The sequence below is a fragment of the Monodon monoceros genome, unplaced genomic scaffold (assembly GCF_005190385.1).
Source record: "Monodon monoceros isolate NGI ecotype Baffin Bay Population unplaced genomic scaffold, NGI_Narwhal_1 Super_Scaffold_10, whole genome shotgun sequence".
Lineage (NCBI taxonomy): Eukaryota > Metazoa > Chordata > Mammalia > Artiodactyla > Monodontidae > Monodon > Monodon monoceros.
The window spans coordinates 45,945,616-45,966,630 of record NW_021703766.1 but is presented as its reverse complement, the minus strand read 5'-3'; the positions used below and the strand labels follow the sequence as shown (position 1 = coordinate 45,966,630).

At 44.0% G+C, this 21,015-nt stretch overlaps 1 protein-coding gene across 8 annotated transcripts in view; it reads left to right on the top strand.

The window, feature by feature from the left end:
* Positions 1 to 21,015, top strand: part of FCGBP (Fc fragment of IgG binding protein) — a 141,535-nt gene that overhangs the window by 88,265 nt on the left and 32,255 nt on the right. For 7 of the 8 annotated variants that reach the window (XM_029238836.1, XM_029238851.1, XM_029238795.1 and 4 more), the window contains 4 exons: positions 13,510 to 13,678; positions 13,995 to 14,051; positions 15,307 to 16,554; positions 18,502 to 18,851. In XM_029238836.1, the coding sequence (XP_029094669.1) occupies positions 13,997 to 14,051; positions 15,307 to 16,554; positions 18,502 to 18,851 (1,653 nt within the window). In that variant the 5' untranslated portion in view covers positions 13,510 to 13,678; positions 13,995 to 13,996. The remainder of the gene's footprint in view (positions 1 to 13,509; positions 13,679 to 13,994; positions 14,052 to 15,306; positions 16,555 to 18,501; positions 18,852 to 21,015) is intronic. The other variant, XM_029238810.1, reaches the window with a different exon arrangement.

The following is a 21,015-nucleotide window of genomic DNA, read 5'->3' as shown; positions in this document are numbered from 1 at the left end:
TTGCTGGTAGGAATGAAAACTAGTACAAGCCACAGGAAGGAGGATCTGGCAATTTCCAGCAAAGTCACATACATGTGGCTTTTTACCTATCAATCTCACTTCTAACCAAATTATGTATTCCCTTTGATCCAGAAGTTCTCATTTTAATATCATTTCTAGGGTTCTATGACAAAGATACAGTGGCAAAAAATACAAAATAATGAATGCATAAAGTTATTTGTGATATCAGTTTTTGTAACAGAAAAATACTTGAAACCAAAATATCCATCAGTAGCGAACTGATTGAATAAGCCTAAGGTATATTTATACAGTAGAATACTATGCAACTCTAAAAAAGAATGGAGATGATCTTTACATGTTGTTATGGTGTGATCTCCATGATAAAGTGTTACGCAAAAAAGTAAAGTGAAGGTTGGTGTATATGATATGCTACCTTTTGTGTAAGAAAGAAGGAAAATGAAAATACACACATATATATATTTTCAAAAAGAAACAATGGAAAGATGAATAAAAATGGTTTCATATAGGGCAAAAGAGGAAATATGGTAGAGGGCACAGAGATGACAGTGAGACCTCTGTGAAGATAACTCATTTTAAAGTTTTGGCTTTGGAATCATGCAAATGTTCTATAAAATTTTTAAAAATTTAAACAAAAAGACAGTTCCCCTGCTAGTGCCCAGATTATGGTCTCTAAATACAACTTGGTAAATTCCTGATAGGAATCAAAGCTCTCTGAGAAATGGCTGATTCCAGATTTGGTCAAGAAATGTATAAAGATGAGTCTGGAACATCTTGCCATACCGTAAATTAAGGAGGCTCCTACTGGTCTAGGGTGGAAATTGAAAGAGCAAATATGTTCAAAACCTATATATTCATAATAATATTAAACACAGACACAGACACACACACACACACACATGTTTGTTTACCTTCAGAGAGAACTGTCTAAATCTGAAAATTGAAGCATTTAAGTTGTTTTTTTCTGTATTCACTGCAACTCAGGATAACCAAAGAATTAATGAGAGATGTTTCTCTGTATAGTAGTATATGTATATATTAGTATACAGATGTTTCTCTTTTAGTAGCTAATAAATGAAGAAAGAATAATAAATTAGAAATCCCCATTTTGTAAACCCCTAAAGAAATAATGAATCTAGGTAGGTTGCCAGATTTAGCATACATATTTCATGGGACATACTTACAAAGTTATAGTAGCGTTATATGGAACATGCTTATACTGAAAATTAATTTTGTTTATCTGAATTTCAAATTTAACTGAATGTCCTGTGTTTGACCTGGCAACCCTAGATCTAGGTAATACTCAACAATGGATGTTAACATTACTGAGATAGATGCAGAAGAATCATTTAATAAACTAAACATTCATTTATGATTTAAAAACTAAAAATAGAAGGAACTTTTTAAATATAATGATGTGTACCCACAAAAATACTATGCAAGCATTATACTCAGTAGCAAAATGTTGAAAGTTTTTGCTTTCTGTTCAGGAGCAAGACTAGGAAACCCCCAATATGCCCTTTTTTCTACTGTGTAATAGAGAGCCTAAAGAAAAGATATAAAGATGAGAAAGAAAGTATAAACTCATTATTCATAAACAATATGATAGTGTACATAGCAAATCCAAAAAAAAAAACCCTACAAATAAATTATTAGAATAATAAGTGGAGACTTCTGGTTCCAGACAAGATGGCAGAGGCTCATTTCTCCCTACCCCCTCCTGATAAGTGCAATGAAAAACTCTGAAAATAATACAGCAGACATTCATAAGAGGTCTTTGAAAGGTAGAAAGTAGAAGGCTAGCTGGCTGGGGACCTTAGGACTTGAGGAACAACACAGTGAACCAGCATTTCTCAACTTCTGACCCAGTGACAGGAGGTGGCCCAGGCTCAGTGGCTCTCTAGCCTCCTTCCAGCAACAGAAGGCACCCAAGTAGGTGCTTTTCTCTCCCATGGGCAATATCAGTAGTGATCAAGCAGGAGCCCCACTGGCACTGGGCAGTACAGGAAAGCGCTCTCCACCCCTTTATGCTAGTGTCTCCTACCCCTAATCTAGCAGCACCATGTGGACACTAGGAAATGCTTTCAGTTTCCATTGGTGGTAACAACATGAATTGGGTGCAAGTGCGGCCAGAACTGGGAAAAGGAAAAGGAACAGAATAACAGTACAAGTCCTCTGAAAATTAAAGTGTCATTGGAACCACAGCACACAAAATCAGGCCAGGACCTACCTGCTAAACCTAAACATGGTAACTGCCTGCTAAAATGGAAGAGTTAAATAAGATCCAGAGTTTTCTATCAAAATAATTTAAAATGTTCAAGACATAATAAATAATCACATATCATAACAAAAACCAGGAAAATCACAACTTGAATGAGAAAAGACAATCGACAGATGCCAACACTGAGATGAATTAGATGTTAGAATTATCTGACAAAGATCTAAAGTAGCCATCATAAAAATGCTTCATCAAGCAATTACAAATACTCTTGAGACAAATGAAAACAATAGAAAATTTCACCAAAGATATAGAAAATGTAAAAGAGAATTAAATGGAAATGATAAAACTGAAAACTACCATAACTGATATTAAAGACTCACTGGAAAGACTCAAGAGCAGGATGAATATGATAGAGGAGAGCATAAGTGATTCTGCAGATAGAACAATAGAAATAAGCCAATCAATAAAAAAAATCAGAGAGAAAATTGACAGGAAAAAAAAACCCTACCAAATCCTTAGATAACCTGGAGGACAATTACAAAAAATCTAACATTTGTATCACAGAGTATCGGAAGGAGAGAAGAAAGAGCAGGGCCAAAAAAGTATTTGAAGAAATAATGACTAAACCTTACCAAATTTGGCAAAAGACATAAACCTACAGATTCAAGAAGCTAAACAGAATAAATCCAAAGAAATACACACCAAGACAGAGCATAATTACCTTATGAAAACTAAGGCAAGAAGAATATTGAAAGCACTAGAGAGAAATGATACATTATCTACAGGGAAACGCTGATCAAATTACAATGGATTTCTCATCTAAAACCATTGAGAAGAAAGCATGGCATAATATGTTTCAAGTGCCAGTAGAAAAGAACTGTCAACTGTGGATCCTTTATCCAGCAAAACTACCCTTCAGGGGTTAAGGGGAAATAATGTTTTCATTTATTTATTTTATTTTTATTATTTTTATTTTTAATTGTTTTTGGCTGTTTTGGGTCTTCGTTGCTGCTCACGGGCTTTTGCTAGTTGCGGTGAGCAGGGGCTACTCTTTGTTGTGGTGCACGGCCTTCTCATTGCAGTGGCTTCTCTTGTTGCAGAGCATAGGCTGTAGGCACGCGGGCTTCAGTAGTTGCAGCATGCGGGCCCTAGAGCACATGGGCTTCAGTAGTTGTGGCTCACGGGCTCAGTAGTTGTGGCTTGTAGGCTCTAGAGCGCAGACTCAGTAGTTGTGGCACATGGGCTTAGTTGCTCATGGCATGTAGGATCTTCCCAGGCCAGGGATCGAACCTGTGTCCCCTGCATTGGCAGGTGGATTCTTAACCACTGTGCCACCAGGGAAGTCCATCTAAGTTTTTAGATGAAGAAAAACTAGAGGCTTTGTCATCAGAAGAACCACCCTTAAAGAATGGGTAAAGGAAGTCCTTCAAACTCCAAATGATAAGAGAAGTCTCAGAACTTCAGAAAGGAAGGAAGAATAGCAGAATGGGTAAAAACAGGGGTAAATATAATAGGCTACCTTTCTCATGAGTTTTTAAAATTATATATATAATTTAAAATCAATTATAACATTGTTTGATGTGGTGCTTACTGTAGATGGAGGAAATACTTGAAACAATTATATTTTTTAAAGTGAGGAAGGTAAAAGAACCTACATGGAAGTAAAGTTTCAGCACTTCAATCAGAGTGGTAAAATATTGATGTTAGACTTAAGTGATAAGTTACATATTAATTTGTAATGCCTAAAGCAAGTGGTAAGAAATTTATCCAAAATAATGTATTCAAAAAGAATATAAATCAAAATGGAATTCTAAGACATGCTCAGATAACCCACAGGAATATTAGAAAAATGAGAAACAGAGGGGACAAATGGAAAATGAATAATAAAATGGCAATCTTAAGCCCAAACACATCAATAATTACTTTAGATGTAAATTTCTATCTAAATACACAAAATAAAAGAGTGAATTTAAAAAACATGATTCAACTATAAAGCTGTCTCCAAAAAAACTCACTTCAAATATAACAACATACGTAGGTTAAAAATAAAAGGATGGGAAGAAATATGCCATGCAAATATTCACTTTAAAAAGCCACAAGTTATTATATTAATATCAAATAAAGTAGACTTCAGAGCAAAGAAAATTGCTAAGAATAAAGAGGGACATTACATAATGACAAAAAATCATTCCACCAAGAAGACATTGCAATTCTAAATGTATACTTACAATAGAGATTCAAGCTACATGAAACAAAAACCAGTAGAGCTGAAAGATGAAATAGACAAATCCATAATTATAGTTAGGGAATTCAAAACCTCACTCTCACCATTCATGGCCATGGCCGCTGCCATGGCCGCTGTGCAGCGGGACAGGCCACAGCAGTGAGAGGCCCGTGTACCGCAAAAAAAAAGGAAGTCTCAAACCAATAATCTAAGCTCCTACCCAAGAAACTAGTAAAAGAAGACCAAAATAAACACAAAGCAATCAAAAGGAAGGAAAAAATAAACAGCAAAAATTAATAAGATTGAATAGAGGAACATAATAGAGAAAATCAATGAAACAAAAAGCTGGTTCTTTGAAAAGATCAATAAAATTAATTAACATAGAGCAGAACTGACAAGGGTAAAAAAAAGAGAAAACCCAAATTACCAATATCAAGAATAAAAGATGATATATCACTACAGACCCTGCAGCCATTACAATGGTAATAAGGGGATACTATGAACAACTCTACACTCACAAATTTTACAGCTTAGATGAAATAGATCAATTCTTCAAAAATCATAAACTATAAAAACTCAACCAATATAAAATAGATAACCTGAATAGGCATTAAAGAAATTGAACTTGTAATTAAAAGGCTCTAAAGAAAGAAATATCCAGGTCCAGATGATTCCACTAGAGAATTCTATCAAACATCTGAAGAAGAATTAGCATCACTTTTATGCAATCTCTTCCAGAAAATAGAAGAGGGAACACTCTCCAACTCATTCAATGAGGCCAGAATTACCTTGACACCAAAACCAGGCAAAGACATTACAAAAAGAAGAAAGAGGAAGAGGAGGAGAGAGAAAGAAAATTAATATCCCTCGTGAACTTATATTCAAAAACCCTTAAAAATATTATCAAATAAAAGCCTTCAAAGTGTAAAAAGAATTCTATACCATAACCAAGTGGGATTTATTCCAGGTATGCAAGGCTGCTTCAATTTTAAAAAATAAATCAATGTAATCCACCATGTCAACAAGGTAAAGAAGAAAAATTATATGATCATATCAATTGACATGGGAATATAATTTGGCAATAACCAACACCATTTATGGTAAAACCCCAACAAACTAGGAATAAAGGGGAACTGCTTCAACCTGATAAAACAGCATTTACCAAAAAACTACAACTAACAGGAACTTCCCTGGTGGTCCAGTGATTAAGACTCTGTGCTTCCACTGCGGGGGGAGTGGGTTTGATCCCTGGTTGGGGAGCTAAGATCTGCGTGGCACGGCCACAAAAAAAAAGAAACAAGAAAAAAAAAACACCTACAGCTAACATATTTAATGCTGGAAGACTGAACGTTTTTCCCCTTATTAGGAACAAACTAAGGATGTTCACCTCTTATTTGACACAGTACTAGAAGTTCTAGCCAGCTAAACAAAGCAAAACAAAGATTAAAAAAATACTGATTGGAAAGGAATAAAATTGTCCTTATTTTCAGATGGCATGATTACATAGAAAATCCCAAGGATTCTAAAAAAAAAAAAAAACAAATAATAAACACACAAAAATCAGATGCATTTCTATACACTAACAATGAAAATGTAGAATCCAAAATTGAAAACACAATGCTATTTACAATAGATCCAAAGAAAAATAAAGTATTTAAGTATAAATCTAACAAAACATGTTCAGGATCTGTGTGTTGAGAAAACACACTTTTTGGGCTTAGAATAGAAATGCATTGTCTCACAGTTCTAGAGGCCAGAAAGTCAAGACCAAGATGTCAGAAGGGTTTGGAGAAAGGTTAGTTCCTTTGTGAGGAAGAATATGTTCCATGCCTTTCTACCATCTTCTTGTGGTTTTACTGGTAATTTTTAGCATTTCTTGGCTTGTAGATGATGCATCACCTCAATCTCTCCCTTTATCTTCATGTGGTGTTTTCCCTGTGTGCATGTTTAACTCTGTGTCCAAATTGCCCCTTTTTATCAGGACACTAGTCATATCGGATTAGGGGCCCACCCTACTCCAGTATGAGCTCATCTTTACTAATTATATCTGCAGCAAGCTTATTTCCAAATAAGCTCACATTCTGTGGTATTGGAGATTAGGGGTTCAACATATGAATTTTGCAGGGACACAATTGAACCTATAACTGATCTCATTTTTCCTTATTAGAAGAGCTATGTATGTGTACATATGCATATGTGTATATAAGTATATATGAATATATAAAGGACTGAATGGTATACATCAAACTGCTAACTGGAGTTATCCTCTGGGAAATGATGGGGAATGAGGAGGGTAGGTGGGCAATACTTATACTTTTTATCTCCACACTTTGAATTGGTTGAAAAATGTTCAACAAGTATGTATAACTATTGCAAATTTAAGCAAACAACTTAAGAGCCTTTAAGGCACCTTATAGATGTCCTTCAAGGTAGATACTGGGCTTCCTTGGAGAGAAGTGGGAACTACAACGATTAAGTGATCCAGAATTGTTCGACTAATTTTCCATGTGCAAAACAGTAATATTTTATATGTCCCCACCAAAAGGTCTTGTGAGTCAGTGTCAGAGTGGAAATAGCACTGCACCTGGAGCCCAGAGAGCCAGATGGAATTCCATTTCTGGCACTAGCCGGCCAAGTGACTTTAGGTTCTTAACCACCAGGGCATTTGCATTTTTCTCTTTAAATATTTCTGTAAATTTCGGATATGTAGTCCTATGGTCTATATTTATTCAGATCTGGCTAATACATATATGTTGTGTGTCACAGCAATATATGACTAAGCTTAAAAATAGCCAACATCACTTTTCCTAGAAAAAGATCTGAACACAGAGACCATTGATCTGAGCTGTGTACTTGAAGTACAGCGTATCCATGTTATATGACCAGGCAGCCTGATTCTCCCACTCTGCCTCTGCAAAGTGTCTATACCACCCTCCATTATCGCTATGGGAAGGACAACTTCCACCGAAGGGCCATACAACAGACAGAGCTGAACCCCACAAACCTGTGTCACCCCTCCAGAGCTTCTCTTCATTTCTCCATTCAATCAGGAAATAATTATTAACTACCCACTACGAGCCAGGACTATACCAGGCCCTGGGGATCCACTGATCAGCAAAATAAACACATCCTTATTCAGATTAAGGAAGTCAAGAAAACAATTACAAGACAATGTGAAATGTGTTTTGGTAAAGGAATTACAGGGTGCCGGGGGTGGAGAACCCAGCTCTCTGAGTTAGGGTCCCCTAACTCAGTCTTAAAGGTTTTCCAAAAGCTTCTCTTCATAGAATTGCATCAACTCAGCTCTGAAATCTTGAGTTAGATAATTTTGCCCACTACCTGCTGCTTTTCCTTTTTCCTTTCAGTTCCATCTGTGGTTGCTGGAGAAGGGCATGGCTCAGGCAGGAAGTTGTCAAATCCCTGTAGTTCACCTATTCAAGGAAGAGAAAAATGGCATCTCTGACTGGGAGGCATTCTTTCAACTTCCTGGATGGTGTCATGTTTTCACTCTAGGTAGGAGGATCCACTCTGCAGAGTCCAGGTGTAAAAGGGTTTGATCACAAGTCCTGAGAATGATGAGAAATACCTATTCATTCCTCATCAGAGTCAATATCTACCAGAGCCCACTCACTCTCACTAACCATTACATCAAGCACAAAGTGTCCCTTTGAAAGTCTTCAGAGTGCATGTTTATTAGTTTCTTCAGACACAGCACATGCCAAGGTGGCAGGGTTCACATCACTTTTCTATTTTCTCTAAGTCCCCTCAGAATTCTTACTTCCTGTCCCCATAATATTTCTGAAAAAAATTTAAATACTGGTGAAATAAATCCAAGAAAATCTACATAAATGGGAAAAAATAGAATGTTTCTGGATTAGAAGAATTCAACACAGAAAAAAAAAAAGGCCAGCCATGAAATGTTACAGATTGATTAAATGAACTACATTAAAATTAAGAATTTTTTCATCATTAAAAAAGTAAAAAGGGGGACTTCCCTCGTGGTCCAGGGGGCCGGGGTTCAATCCCTGGTCAGGGAACTAAGAGCCCGCATGCTGCAACTAAAGATGCCACACACAGCAACAAAGATCCCACACGCTGCAACTAATACCTGGTGCAGCCAAATCAATCAATATATTTTTAAGTGAAAAAAGGGAATTTCCTGATGGTCCAGTGGTTACGACTTGGTGCACTTTCATTGCTGTGGGCCTAGGTTCGATCCCTAGTTAGGGAACTAAAATCCCACAAGCTACACAATGTGGGCCAAAAAAAAAAAGTGAAAAGATAAGTCACGGAGTGGGAGAAAAAAAATTGCAAAACATTTAACAAAAAATGACTTGTATCCAGAATATATAAAGAATTTGTACAGATCAATAAGAAAAAAACCCAGACAACCCAATTTAAAAAATGGGCAAGAGGGCTTCCCTGGTGGTGCAGTGGTTGAGAGTCCTCCTGCCGATGCAGGGGATGTGGGTTCGTGCCCTGGTCCGGGAAGATCCCACATGCCGCGGAGTGGCTGGGCCCGTGAGCCATGGCCGCTGAGCCTGCGCGTCTGGAGCCTGTGCTCTGCAGTGGGAGAGGCCACAACAGTGAGAGGCCCGCATACCGCAAAAAAAAAAAATGGACAAGAGACTTGAACAAATAGATTACTAAAATGAACAAGTACATTCTTGATTTTTTTCACTAAAAAATCAAGGAAGTGCAAGTGAAAACCACAACCCAATACCACTACACCTCTAGAATGGCTAAAATTACAAAGTCTAACAAGGCCAAATATTGGTGAGGCTGTGGAGCAACCAGATTGGTCATACACTGATCGTGGGAGTTCAAATTGAAACATGTTTGGTAGTATCTACTAAAGCTGAGCCAAATGACCCAGAAATGACCATTAGGAACTCCACAGCACATCCCAACAGAAACTGTGCACGTGTGCGTCCGAAGATAGTATTCATTAGCCCAAAGTGGAAACAGTAGAATGGGTAAATATGTAGTGATTTTTTTTTTTGGCCGCAACATGAGGGATCTTCGTTCCCTGACCAGGGATCAAACCCGTGACCCCTGCAGTGGAAGTACGGGGTCTTAACCACTGGACCACCAGGGAAGTCCCTGTAGTGATTTTTAAACAAGCAAGTACCATATGGCAACGAAAATGAACTATAGTTATGTACACAGGATAACACTGAGTGAAAGAAGCCAGTCACAAAACAACATAGACATATGATTCCGTTTGTGTACAGTTCAAAAACAAGCTAAATAATCTGTGGTGTTAGAAGCCAAATAGTGGCTCCTTATGGGAGATAGGGAGTGGATAGTGATTAAGAAGGAGAATGAAGAGGGCTGCTGGAATGCTGGAAACATTCTCTTTCTTGACCTGGGTGTAGGTTATAAGGATGTACTCATTTGGAGATCATTCAATGAGCTACATACACTTATGATTTGTGCACTTACTAACATGTGTATTTTATTTCAAGAAGACATTAAAAATATTCTCATGAATCACATTAGAATGGTTGCCTACAAGGGGGCCAGGAATGTAAAAATGGGTATAAAAGAGAATAAATAGGTTGGTAGGTGGGTGACAGACATATAAGCAGCTGACTAGGTAGATGAAATGGAGCCTGGGCTAGCAACAATTCTAGAGTTTTGTCTTGTCTAATATGGACACAAGTTACAGGTGGTTACTTTAATTTTAAATGGGTTAATGAAATTAAATTAAAAATTCAGTTCCTCCATTACATTAGTCACATTTCAAGAGCTCGGTAGACACATGGAGCCATTGCCTTCCACACTGGACAGCACAAAACACAGAAAATTTTCATCATCACAGAAAGTTCTATTAGACAGCATAAATGGACATGGATAAGATCTCCTGGAGAAAAGAGGTAGTTAGAGAAAGAAGCAGAGAAAGAGAATCTAGGACCACCAGTTTTTTTAAATTGCAGTATAGTTGATTTACAATGTTAGGCCAATCTCTGCTGTACAGCAAAGTGACTCACTTATACATATATATACATTCTTTTTTTATATTCTTTTCCATTATGGTTTATCACAGGATATTGAGTATAGTTCCCTGTGTTATACAGTAGGACCTTGTTGTTTATCCATTCTAAATGTAATAGTTTGCATCTACCAACCCCAAACTCCCAGTGCATCACTCTCCCTCCCCCCCAGCTCCTGGCAACCACAAGTCTGTCCTCTATGTCTATGAGTCTGTTCTGTTTTGTAAATAGGTTCATTTGTGCCATATTTTAGATTCCACATATAAGTGATATCATATGGTATTTGTCTTTCTCTTTCTGACTTACTTCACTTAGTATGATAATCTCTAGTTGTATCCATGTTGCTGCAAATGGCATTATTTCTGAGGACCACCAATGTTAAAAGGGTTATTATAGGAAACAGACCGAAGTAACACAAGATCCAGAAGAAAGTGACATCATGGAAACCAAGACATTAGAAATTTTTGAGGAGGAAGCATTCATGTCAAATGTTAAAGAGGAGCTAGAATCAAGTGGCAAGTAAGAGGTGACTGGAGGATTTAGCAGGACAGTTTCAATGGACATGGAAGTCAGATTGTGGTGGGTCAAAGAGAGATGGGTGGGGAGGTGAAGAACAGGAACATAGCTGTAGCAGGTCTGAAGTTTCAAGAAGGTAAAACAAATAAAGGGAATTTCCATAAAGCAAGGGAGCAGATGGCCAGTGCCTTATAGGAGGAATAAAAGAGATTAGCCTCAGCTCGGGTTCTCAGGAAATGACACGTGCAGAAAATGATGTCTGGATTCCAGGCATGGAGTTAGCAGGTAGAATATGAAGAACAGTGTTCCAAGTGGAAGGAACTGCACAGGCAGTGACAAGGTGGAAGATGCAGGAAATGGAGCATTAGGGCTTGAGATAGTCCTGCCAAGAGTGTGAACTTGCTTTCACAGGGACAGGGAAGCATGGAATTTCCTTGAGCAGGGGAGGAAAAAGATCAAGTTTGAACCTCAGGGAGGTTAGTGGCAACTTGTGCAAGATGAAGGAGCTCCCCAAGGGGGTCCAGAGACCCTTGTGGGATCCAGAGCATGAAAGAACGAAGTTCAAAATTGCCAGAAAATCTGAATTGAGCTGCAGAGTAAATTGTCCCCACCTGTACCCTGGATCTCTAAAACCCAGACAAGCCAGAGGGTCCCAGGGGTCTCAAGTCATATGACCAGTACAGATCTGTCCCCTACAGATTTTGTCAGCAGGGAGAGGATAGAGGGCTTGGACACACAAACACCCCTTGTTTGAGCTCAGAGCAGGGCTGCCAGTGGCAGGATGGATGTGATTTCGCTGACCACAAGGAAGTGTCCCCACAGGTTATCTCGGGGGGTTCTCAGTGGGGTTTCTGAGAATCGATACGATATGGAGTAGGGTACAGGGTGCGTCATACCATACCCACCCACCACACTCACACCCCTTGGGCTCTGAAAGGAGGGAGAAGGTCCCAGGAGTGTCAAATATTAAATTGTGAGGTTTCCCACCACCGCCGCCCCACTTCTGGGGACTCTGGCCGCAGAATGCAACAATGGGTTTTGAGGAGGGGGAAGGTATCTCTCTGGGGTCAACCAGGGGAGACCTCAAGGCTCAGAGATTGGGGGGCAGAATCACCTCTCAGTCTTACTCTAATTTTCTGCTCCCTCATCCTTTATTTCTCTGAGTGTCTCAGGCTAAACAAGGTGTATCCGACAGAAGATTTTGACATCTTGGTTTGCAATAGCTGTTTCCTCCTCAGGAATCCCAGCAGCCCCTCCTCCCGGTCCTTTTCCTCAGGTACTCAGGCACCACTCCCCACAAAGCTCTCACTCCCCATTGGTCCCCTCACCCCTGCCTGTTTCTTAATATGTCTGGCTCTTATCCAGTCTCTTGTTTACTCACCTCATTTTCCTGGTTGACCTTGGGGCCCCTTCATCTCTGAGCCTTTCTCTCTCCCTCTGGGAACCTGCCCTGGGTGGGGCTCTAACAGCCCGCATCCACCCCGGCCATGCAGAGGCCCAAGCCTTGTGATAAGAGAGGAGAAGTCCTGGGGGCAGCAGCTGCTGGGGTGGTGTCCAAGAGGACACCCAGGCTTTGCAGCTGCTATTTCCAGGGGAGACTCCCCAGGCAATGAGTCCTGGGGCTGGGCGGAGGAGAGTAGGGCATGGGTCAGGTCAGCCCCTCAGGAGGAATGGACTCCACCTCAGAATGCCCACACCACCTCCCAGCTGTCTCTGCTTCTGCTCCCTGTATGGGACCTACACCCCCAACTCCCATCCCAGGCAGATTTTGGGGCGATGGGGGGGGCACAGAATCACCCAAAACTTGTTCAGCGAGTCCCGTCTCAGGAAAAAAAAAAAAACACCTCCCAGAAAACAAATTCTCCAGAAAGTGAAGCCCAGTGTCTGCGTGGAACCAGGAAACAGGGGCCTGCATCGTTCTTTACACACAGCTCCAGCCCCCAGGTGCCACCTGCTCCCCACCTCGAACCACACCAGAAGAGCCTGCCTCCCACCTATACTCCTTGAGAGTTTACAGAGGTCCCTCTGGGAGACAAGTAAGCCCAGTGAAGCTAGTTTTGATGTTCCTATTTTGCAGATTAGGTACCCAGGAGGCCCCGTTGGTCTGGGGATGGAGGTATTGTGTCCCACAACAAAGTCCTGAGTCAGGTGCTCAGGTTCCTGCACACCTCAGACACCTGCCCCCCACCCTGAGTGGTTGGAAAGAGGGTATGTGTGGCTGGGGACCAGGGAACAGCTTGTGAGGGGTGGAGACCCGGATGTGGGTCCTTCACTGTTGTTCCTGGCAGGAGCCAAAGGAAAAAAGTTTAGCCATTGAACCAGCAAACAAGACCAAATGCCACCTTCGACTCCTGCTCCCCACCCCCTGGGGACCCAGCTCCAGGCCCTCAGCACCCTGCTCCCCAGCTGTTTCTCTCAGGGACACCACCCTTCCAGGACTGAAGTTTCCAGCAGGCTCCCCAGGCACAGCCACCAGCTGTTCTCACACCGCTCTCAGGACTCAGGCATTCAAGCTTGCCCTCCACCCTTCTCAGGCCTTCAGGCCCCATTCCAGCTGGCCCAGGGATCAGCAGCCTCCTCCAAGAAGTTGGCATCATCTGCCTGGCAGGTGGCCCAGGGTGTGGCCTGAGGAGTCCAGAAACTCCACTATATAGCCCAGCCCAGGGAACCTGGGGCTAGCCCTGCAGCTCCGGGAACCTGCAGGTGAGAGAGGCTGCATCGCCTTTGGAAGTGGGACATCAGGTCTCCTACCCTTGCCCCTGGCTCTAGGCCTCCCCATCCCACTCCCCCCAGACCCACTGGACATCCAACTCCCTCTCTTACCTATGTCCTGCCCTCCCTGCCCAGCCCCCAGGCCCACCAGATGTCCAATTCCCCTTACACACACACTGGCCCTTGGATTCAGCCCACCGCAGCCTTCCTGGTGCCCAGGCAGCCCTTGTCCTGAGACTGGGCCCTTTTGTCCTCTGGCAGGAGGGGCAGACCGCCTCCTATGACCCCCTCTCTTTCTCCACTGCAGACATGGGTTCTCTGCGGAGCTGGTGGATGCTCTGGGCCGGAGCAACCCTCCTGTGGGGTAAGTCAGACCAAAATCCCATCTATGTCCTGGTTCCAGTCTGAAGAACTCTACCTGCCTGGGTCAGCGCCCTCCATTTGAGCCCCCTCCACAAACACATCTCCCAGTGTCACCCCAGGCTAGCTGAGATGGGAGAGAGACCCTTTAAGTCCTGCAGAGAAATGTGGTGGAATTCACCCATTCTCTCTCTGTTCCAGAGGGAAACAGGTAAAAACTTTAGTCCCCAAATTCAAGTAGGTAAGAACTACTACTTTCTTGATTTTCCACAACTCAACTAAAGTTTTGACTTAGAGCCTCATTCTGCTGAGGTGATGGAAAATTTCACTAAAGTCTTTCTTGGCGGGGGGCTGGGGGGATTTGGTGCCCAATTATCTAGGGTTATGTCCAGAACTAGAGTCTTAGGTAAAGCCAAAGTTTGGGGGGAGGGATGGGACATCCCGGCCCTCTTTACCAGTGAACATCTATTTAGGTTACTTTAGAAACATTCATTGCCCCTGATCCTCTGGCCCCATGGGACACTGGGATGTCCTTTAAGGCTCCCCTTATTCAGCAGACAGTCCTATAACCACCACAACTCTCTCCAAGATCCTGTAAAGTGATCTCTCTCCCTCCCCCTCTCTCTTCTCAGCCCTGGAGAATCTTTTCCTAGATTGAGGTGTTGAAAAGTCCCCACTCCTCTCTATTTCTAGGAGACATTTTGTCCATACTCCCATAATCCCCTTTTCCCCTTCACATACACCCCTAATCCTATGAAGACAGAAATCACAAACTGGCACCTGAATCCAGCCAGTTTGGGCCCCATAGTGCTTACTTAAAACAGTTTTGGATTGGAGATTTCACATGGAAATTCAGATATCCAATTTCTCTTGAAAAAATGGTAAGATCTGACATTTTTAAGAAAGAGCCCATAAGCCATCATCATAACAACAGATTAAAGCTAATAGCAACACCCCACTTTCCATGGCATGTGAATGCTCTAGCTGCACAGTTCTGTTTCACACATTTACATCACTTGCCTGGCCCCGTCAGTGTTTGAGTTTGAGATCCCTGTCTGAAGTGTTCAGGCTTTTGGAAGGCAAAAGCCAGAACGGCTGGTAGGTGAACACTGCATGAATAAGGGGAAAGGAGAGAGAAGAGAGAGAATAGAAACCCACGTTAGTATTTCAACATGCGACCCAGGCACGGGGTATGAGGTTACTTCTCTGATGGGGAGGATTGGATAAAGCAGACCCACAGCTGCATTTTCTCACCCCAGGTTTGACCCAGGAGGCCTCAGTGGACCCCAAGAACAGCGGGGGGGAGGAATTCCTCACGGCCTTCCTGCAGAACTATAATCTCGGGTACAGCAAAGCCTACCTCTACCTCCTCCTCTCCAGTCTGTCGGACAACCTCACCTCAGTCTCCATCCTCAGCCAGGTAGACGGCACCTCACAGAAGGTCACTGTGGGGCCCGGGCAGTCAGTCATGGTCAACATCACTGCCAAGGCTGAGATGGTCGGCAGCAATACCTTCCAGCGTGCGGTGGTGGTCCACTCTGACCGCACCATCTCTGTGCAGGCAATAAACGCTAAGCCCAACACAGCAGATGTGACACAGCTGTGGCCTGTCCGCGCCCTAGGCACTGAGTACTTTGTGCTCACACCCTCCAGCGCTTCGTCCCAGAATCTCAAGGAGTTTGCTGTGGTGGCGGGTGCAGCCGGTGCCTCTGTCAGTATACAGCTGAAGGGGTCAGTAACATTCCAGCGCAAGTCCTACTCAGCGGGCAATGTCCTGAGTGTGACTCTGGACCCCTACCAGGTGGCCCAGGTGCAGAGCACAGCTAACCTCTCAGGGTCAAAGGTCACCGCCAGTAGCCCCGTGGCTGTCCTCTCTGGCCACAGCTGTGCCCAGAAGAACACGAACTGCAACCATGTGGTGGAGCAGCTGCTACCCACATCTGCCTGGGGCACCTACTATGTGGTGCCCCCTCTGTCCTTCCAGACCCGCTCCGACCTGGTCTATGTCGTGGCCAGCCAGGCCACGAAACTGACCTACAACCTCGGGGGCACCAATGGCTCCCGTGAGCTCCAGGCAGGTAACGTGGCAGAGTTTGAGATCCAGCAGTCCCAGCCACTCTACCTGTCTGCAGATGTGGGCATCCAAGTCCTGCTGTTTGGCACGGGTACCACCAAAGATGGAGTGACCTATGACCCCCACCTGGTCCTGATCCCAGACGTGGCAGCCTACTGCCCTGCCTATGTGGTGAATAGCGTGCCAAACTCTAAGTGTGTGGCCCTGGTAGTGGCACCAACAAAGGCTGCTGGTGAGCTGACCATAGATGGGCAGAGGCTGGGGGCCAATCTCACCTGGGCCGTTGTGCCAGGCAGTGAGTTTTCATATGCTGAAGTGGACCTCGGCACTACGGACAGTATCCATGTGGCTGAGGCTGCTACCAACTTTGGGCTGCTCACCTTTGGGCTGAACCAGGACGTGAGCTTTGGGACAGCAGCTGCTTGCGGCCGGAGTAAGTGATCAGAAATGACCTCTGGCCTTGTCCACCTGGGGACCCCTTTGCCAGCTCGCTTGCCTTTTCCCCTTTCCCACCCTCTCTGTGCTCATCTGTGGCTTCCTGGCTCAGCTGGGCTGTCTCCCACTCACCTGCATCCTCCCTGCCATCCTTCTTTTCCTTAAGGCTTCCCAAGCCCTCCCTGTCCCCCCACCCCCCTGCAGGAACAATACTCTAAGTGTTTAGCAACTGGTATGATCCAGGATCCCAACCAGTCTGAACAGATGCCAGTCAGAGCACTGCAGCAGGGTCCTAGAAGCCCCCAGGGTGTCTGGCATCAGCCCTTTGTCTGTTGCTTTTGTGGGGGGTGGCATTGGGGAAAGGTTCCTGCGGAGAGCCAAGGTGCCAAGAGGGAGGGATCTTTGTGGGGGGTCGGGTCAGGTCAGCAGCTTCTCACCAACCAGGTTGGGAATATTTTGTTATTTTAGCTACTGACACACAACCATACCAGTTGCTAACTGCCACTCCCCCAACACCTCATATAGGAATGCCAAACTCAGGAGGTCTAGAAGTATAATAATGACGGCTACCATGTGGGGGGAGTATTTCTCAACATACCAGGGTCCACTCTAGGTGCCTTGTATGTGTTAACATAGTTAATTTCTAGGACCTGGCCCTGTGTGTACTTTTGGGCCCAGCCTGTCGAGGAGTTGCCTCCAAGCAGTGCAGCGTTTGAGGGCACAGATGCTAAAGCCAGACTTCCCAGGTTCAAATCCCACCTTTGCTTGTGTGACCTTGGGCATGTGACTTCACCTCTGTGGACCTGTTTCCACATCTGTAAAATGGGGATCATAACTGCACCCCTCACAGGGTTGTTAAGTGACAGTGCAGTGAGTTAACATTTGTAGCTCATTTAGAGGCTATCGGGCAAGTGAGTATGGCTACATAAGGGTGAGCTATTATTATGAGCAGACAGAAGGCAAGAGCTTCTGAAGACTAGGAGGCAGGGGAGGAAGAGCTGTTTCTTCCTACGTGAATCCCCTTCCCGAAGCAAGGATCCTAGACAGTAGGGTTCCCAGCACTGGCAAAAATGCCCCTCCCATCCATCCTCCAGGGCATGGAAGCTACCCAACTTCAAAGGGCCACTTCAGGCTTGTATAGTAATGTGGAAGAGGTGGGTGATTGATTGTAATAGGTAATAATTAACCTAATTAACACCTGGGATCAGTTCCAAACCCTGCTTATATTTTAGCTTATTTAAGCCGGGCCACTCCCCCCTCCCCAACTATCCCTGTGAAGAAGGTATTATTATCACCCCCATGTCACAAGTGAGGAAACTGAGACATACAGAATTATAAATTACTTTCCAGTGTCACACAGCTAATTGACTGTGCCAGGATTCTAACCTAGGCAGCCTGACACCACCGTTTCCATTCTATTGAACAGTCTCTGTCTTCCATCTTCTATCTTTAAAAAAGATCCCTTGGGGAATTCCCTGGCGGTCCAGTGGTTAGGACTCCACGCCTCCACTGCAGGGGGCATGGGTTCCATCCCTGGTCAGGGAACTAAGATCCTGCATGCTGTGTGGTGCAGCCAAAAATTTAAAATAAATAAAAAATAAAAACGATCCCTTAGCCTTTTAGCCTGATTGGGAAGGTAGGGGCAAGGGGGAAACAGGGAGAGAAAAGCCACACATTAACCTTTCCATGACTGTTCCTGCCTGGTGGTTCTTCACCACCTTCCAGTTCTTCTGGGCTGAGCTGTGTTTTCTGGGGAACCAGAAAACCTAAGAGAAGTCAGGCCTGAGCAGCTCTCTCCCTCTGAGATTCCAGACCTCAGTCCCCCCACTTCTAGAATGGGTAGTTGTGAGCTAACTGCCCAAACCCCCCCGGGTGGGAGAGCTCCAGGATTCCTGGCAGGGTGGACACTCCTGACTCTTTGTGGCCACCCCTCTTCCCTCCCCAGCCCTGCAGACCCAGGGGAAGCCCTCCTGCGAAGGCAAGCAGTGCGGTCCCAAGCAGCTCTGCAAGGTGCTGGATGGGCAGGCCAGGTGCTTGGCGGACTCCGCGGCCACCTGCCGCGCCCAGGGTGACCCCCATTACACCACCTTCGATGGCCGCCGCTATGACATGATGGGCACGTGCTTGTACTCGATGGCGGAGCTGTGCAGCGACGACCAGACCCTGCCTGCCTTCAGCGTGGAGACCAAGAACGAGCACCGGGGCAGCCCCAGCGTCTCTTACGTGGGCTTGGTTACCGTGCGCGCCTACAGCCACGCGGTGTCGCTGGCCCGCGGGGAAGTTGGCTTCGCTCGGGTAAGAATCCAGAGGAGGCTTCCGGGTTAAAAAGAAACCCATGAGCCACCCAACAAGCAGAAGGAGGAGGCAGTGCCTGGGTGTCAGGCCCCAGACCCCAGCCCTTTGCCAAGGGGTGGAGGGTGCAGAGAAGTGGGCCGAGGGCGTGGGGGCTCGGGAGGGGGGATTTGAAAATCAGTGGCAGAACCTTAAACCCTTTTTGTCCAGCAGTTCGATTTCTAAAAATTTTTAGAATGCTCAGAGATATGGTTAGGGGAAAAAAGTTTATGCCGATGTGTTTATAATAGCGAGAAGAGGGGGCGGGCAGAGAGAGAAAGAAGACAAAATGTCCAACAGTGGGTAATTTCTTAAGTGACCAAACACTAAAAATGTAGTGAGCACCTCCTATGTGCCAGGTTTGTCTCTTAGCACTTTCCATGTGTTAACGCATTTAATGCTCACAGCAATCTATGGGGGTAGGCGTTATTATTATTAACACTTTTGATGAGGAAACTGAGGTCCAGAGAGATGAATGACTTCCCAAGGGCTTAGGGCTAGTAAGAGATGGAGCTGGGAACGCCCCCAGGCTGGCTCCTGAGTCTCTGTCTTAACCTCTAGGCTATTCTGCCTCTGGTGAATGGATTACTACTCAGCCAATATAAATTACAGAAATATAATAGCAGCAAAATAAATAGAAACAATAATTTCCCTTTTTCCTACCGTATTATTATGAACATGTTCAAACACCCAGAAAAGTTGAGATCATTGTACAGTGAACACCATTTGCCAATCACCTGGATTCTAAACATTTTACTCTGCTTAGTTCATCATACATCTATCATCTGTACATCCCTCCGGCCACTCAACAATCCCTCTTACTTTTTTTTTTTTTTTTTTGCGGTACGCGGGCCTCTCACTGTTGTGGCCTCTCCCGTTGCGGAGCACAGGCTCCTGATGCACAGCCTCAGCGGCCATGGCTCACGGGCCCAGCCGCTCCACGGCATGTGGGATCCTCCTGGACCGGGGCACAAACCCGCGTCCCCTTCATCGGCAGGCGGACTCCCAACCACTGTGCCACCAGGGAAGCCCACCCTCTTACTTTTTATGCACTTTAAAATAAGTCCTAGACATCAATACACTTCACCCCTAAAGATTTTAGCAAGCATACCGTTAACTAGAATACAATATTTTCACACTTCTTTTTGCTTACTTTTGAAACAAAATTTAAACGTAATAAAATCCACAAATCATAAATAAATCCACAAATCAAAACTTAAACATAATAAAATCCACAAATCACTGTTCACTGAGTTTTGACAAATGTGCAAACCAAACCTCTGTTAAGATATAGAAGGTTTGCATCCCTCTAGAAAATTCCCTCATGCCCCTTCCCAAACAATGGCCCACACACTCCTAGAGGCAATCACAGTTCTGATTTTTTTCCACCATAGATTAGTTTTGCTGGTTCAAGAACTTCATAGTAAAGGAATCATCCAGTGCAAGAAGCCTTTAGCGTAAGGCTTCTTTTGCTCAGCATGATACTTTCGAGTTTCTTCCATGTTGCTGCGATTAATTTTTTTAAATAGCAAAAGAAGTTACAGCTCAAAACAAAAAGGCATGTTGTGAAAGATCCTGCTTTTACGCCTATCTTTACCTGCTTTCCCTGCTCGCCACAGGTAACGGCTTTTACTAGTTTCCTGAGTATTCATCTAGGGTTTCTTTATGCCAACACAAGCAATACATTCTTACGTCTCCCCTTTCTTAGCAAACAGTACTGTACTTGTGCTCTGTTCTGAACTTGACTTTTTGCACTGAACAGTGCATTCTGAAGCTGTCTCCTTGTCAGTAGGAAGGGGGCCTCCTCTTTCTTTTCTACAGCTGCACAGTTTGTCATCGGCTGGATGCATCATAGTTCATTTAGCTCAGGCCCCTGTGGTTGGATGCCTTGTTCATGCTGGCAAGCAGTACTGCCATGAATATTCTTGTATCTCCCTCGTTTTGTGAGTGTGCAGGTGGATCTGTGAGGTTAATAACCAAGTGGATTAAAGTAGTGTTCTTGAAGGCTAGAGAGGTTGAACACAAGCTCAGGGGGACCTCAAATCCTTTGAACTTATGTGCAGAATCTTGCATATGCTGTGTAGTTTTTCAGGGAGAGGGTCCATTACTTTGTCAGATCCTTACAGAG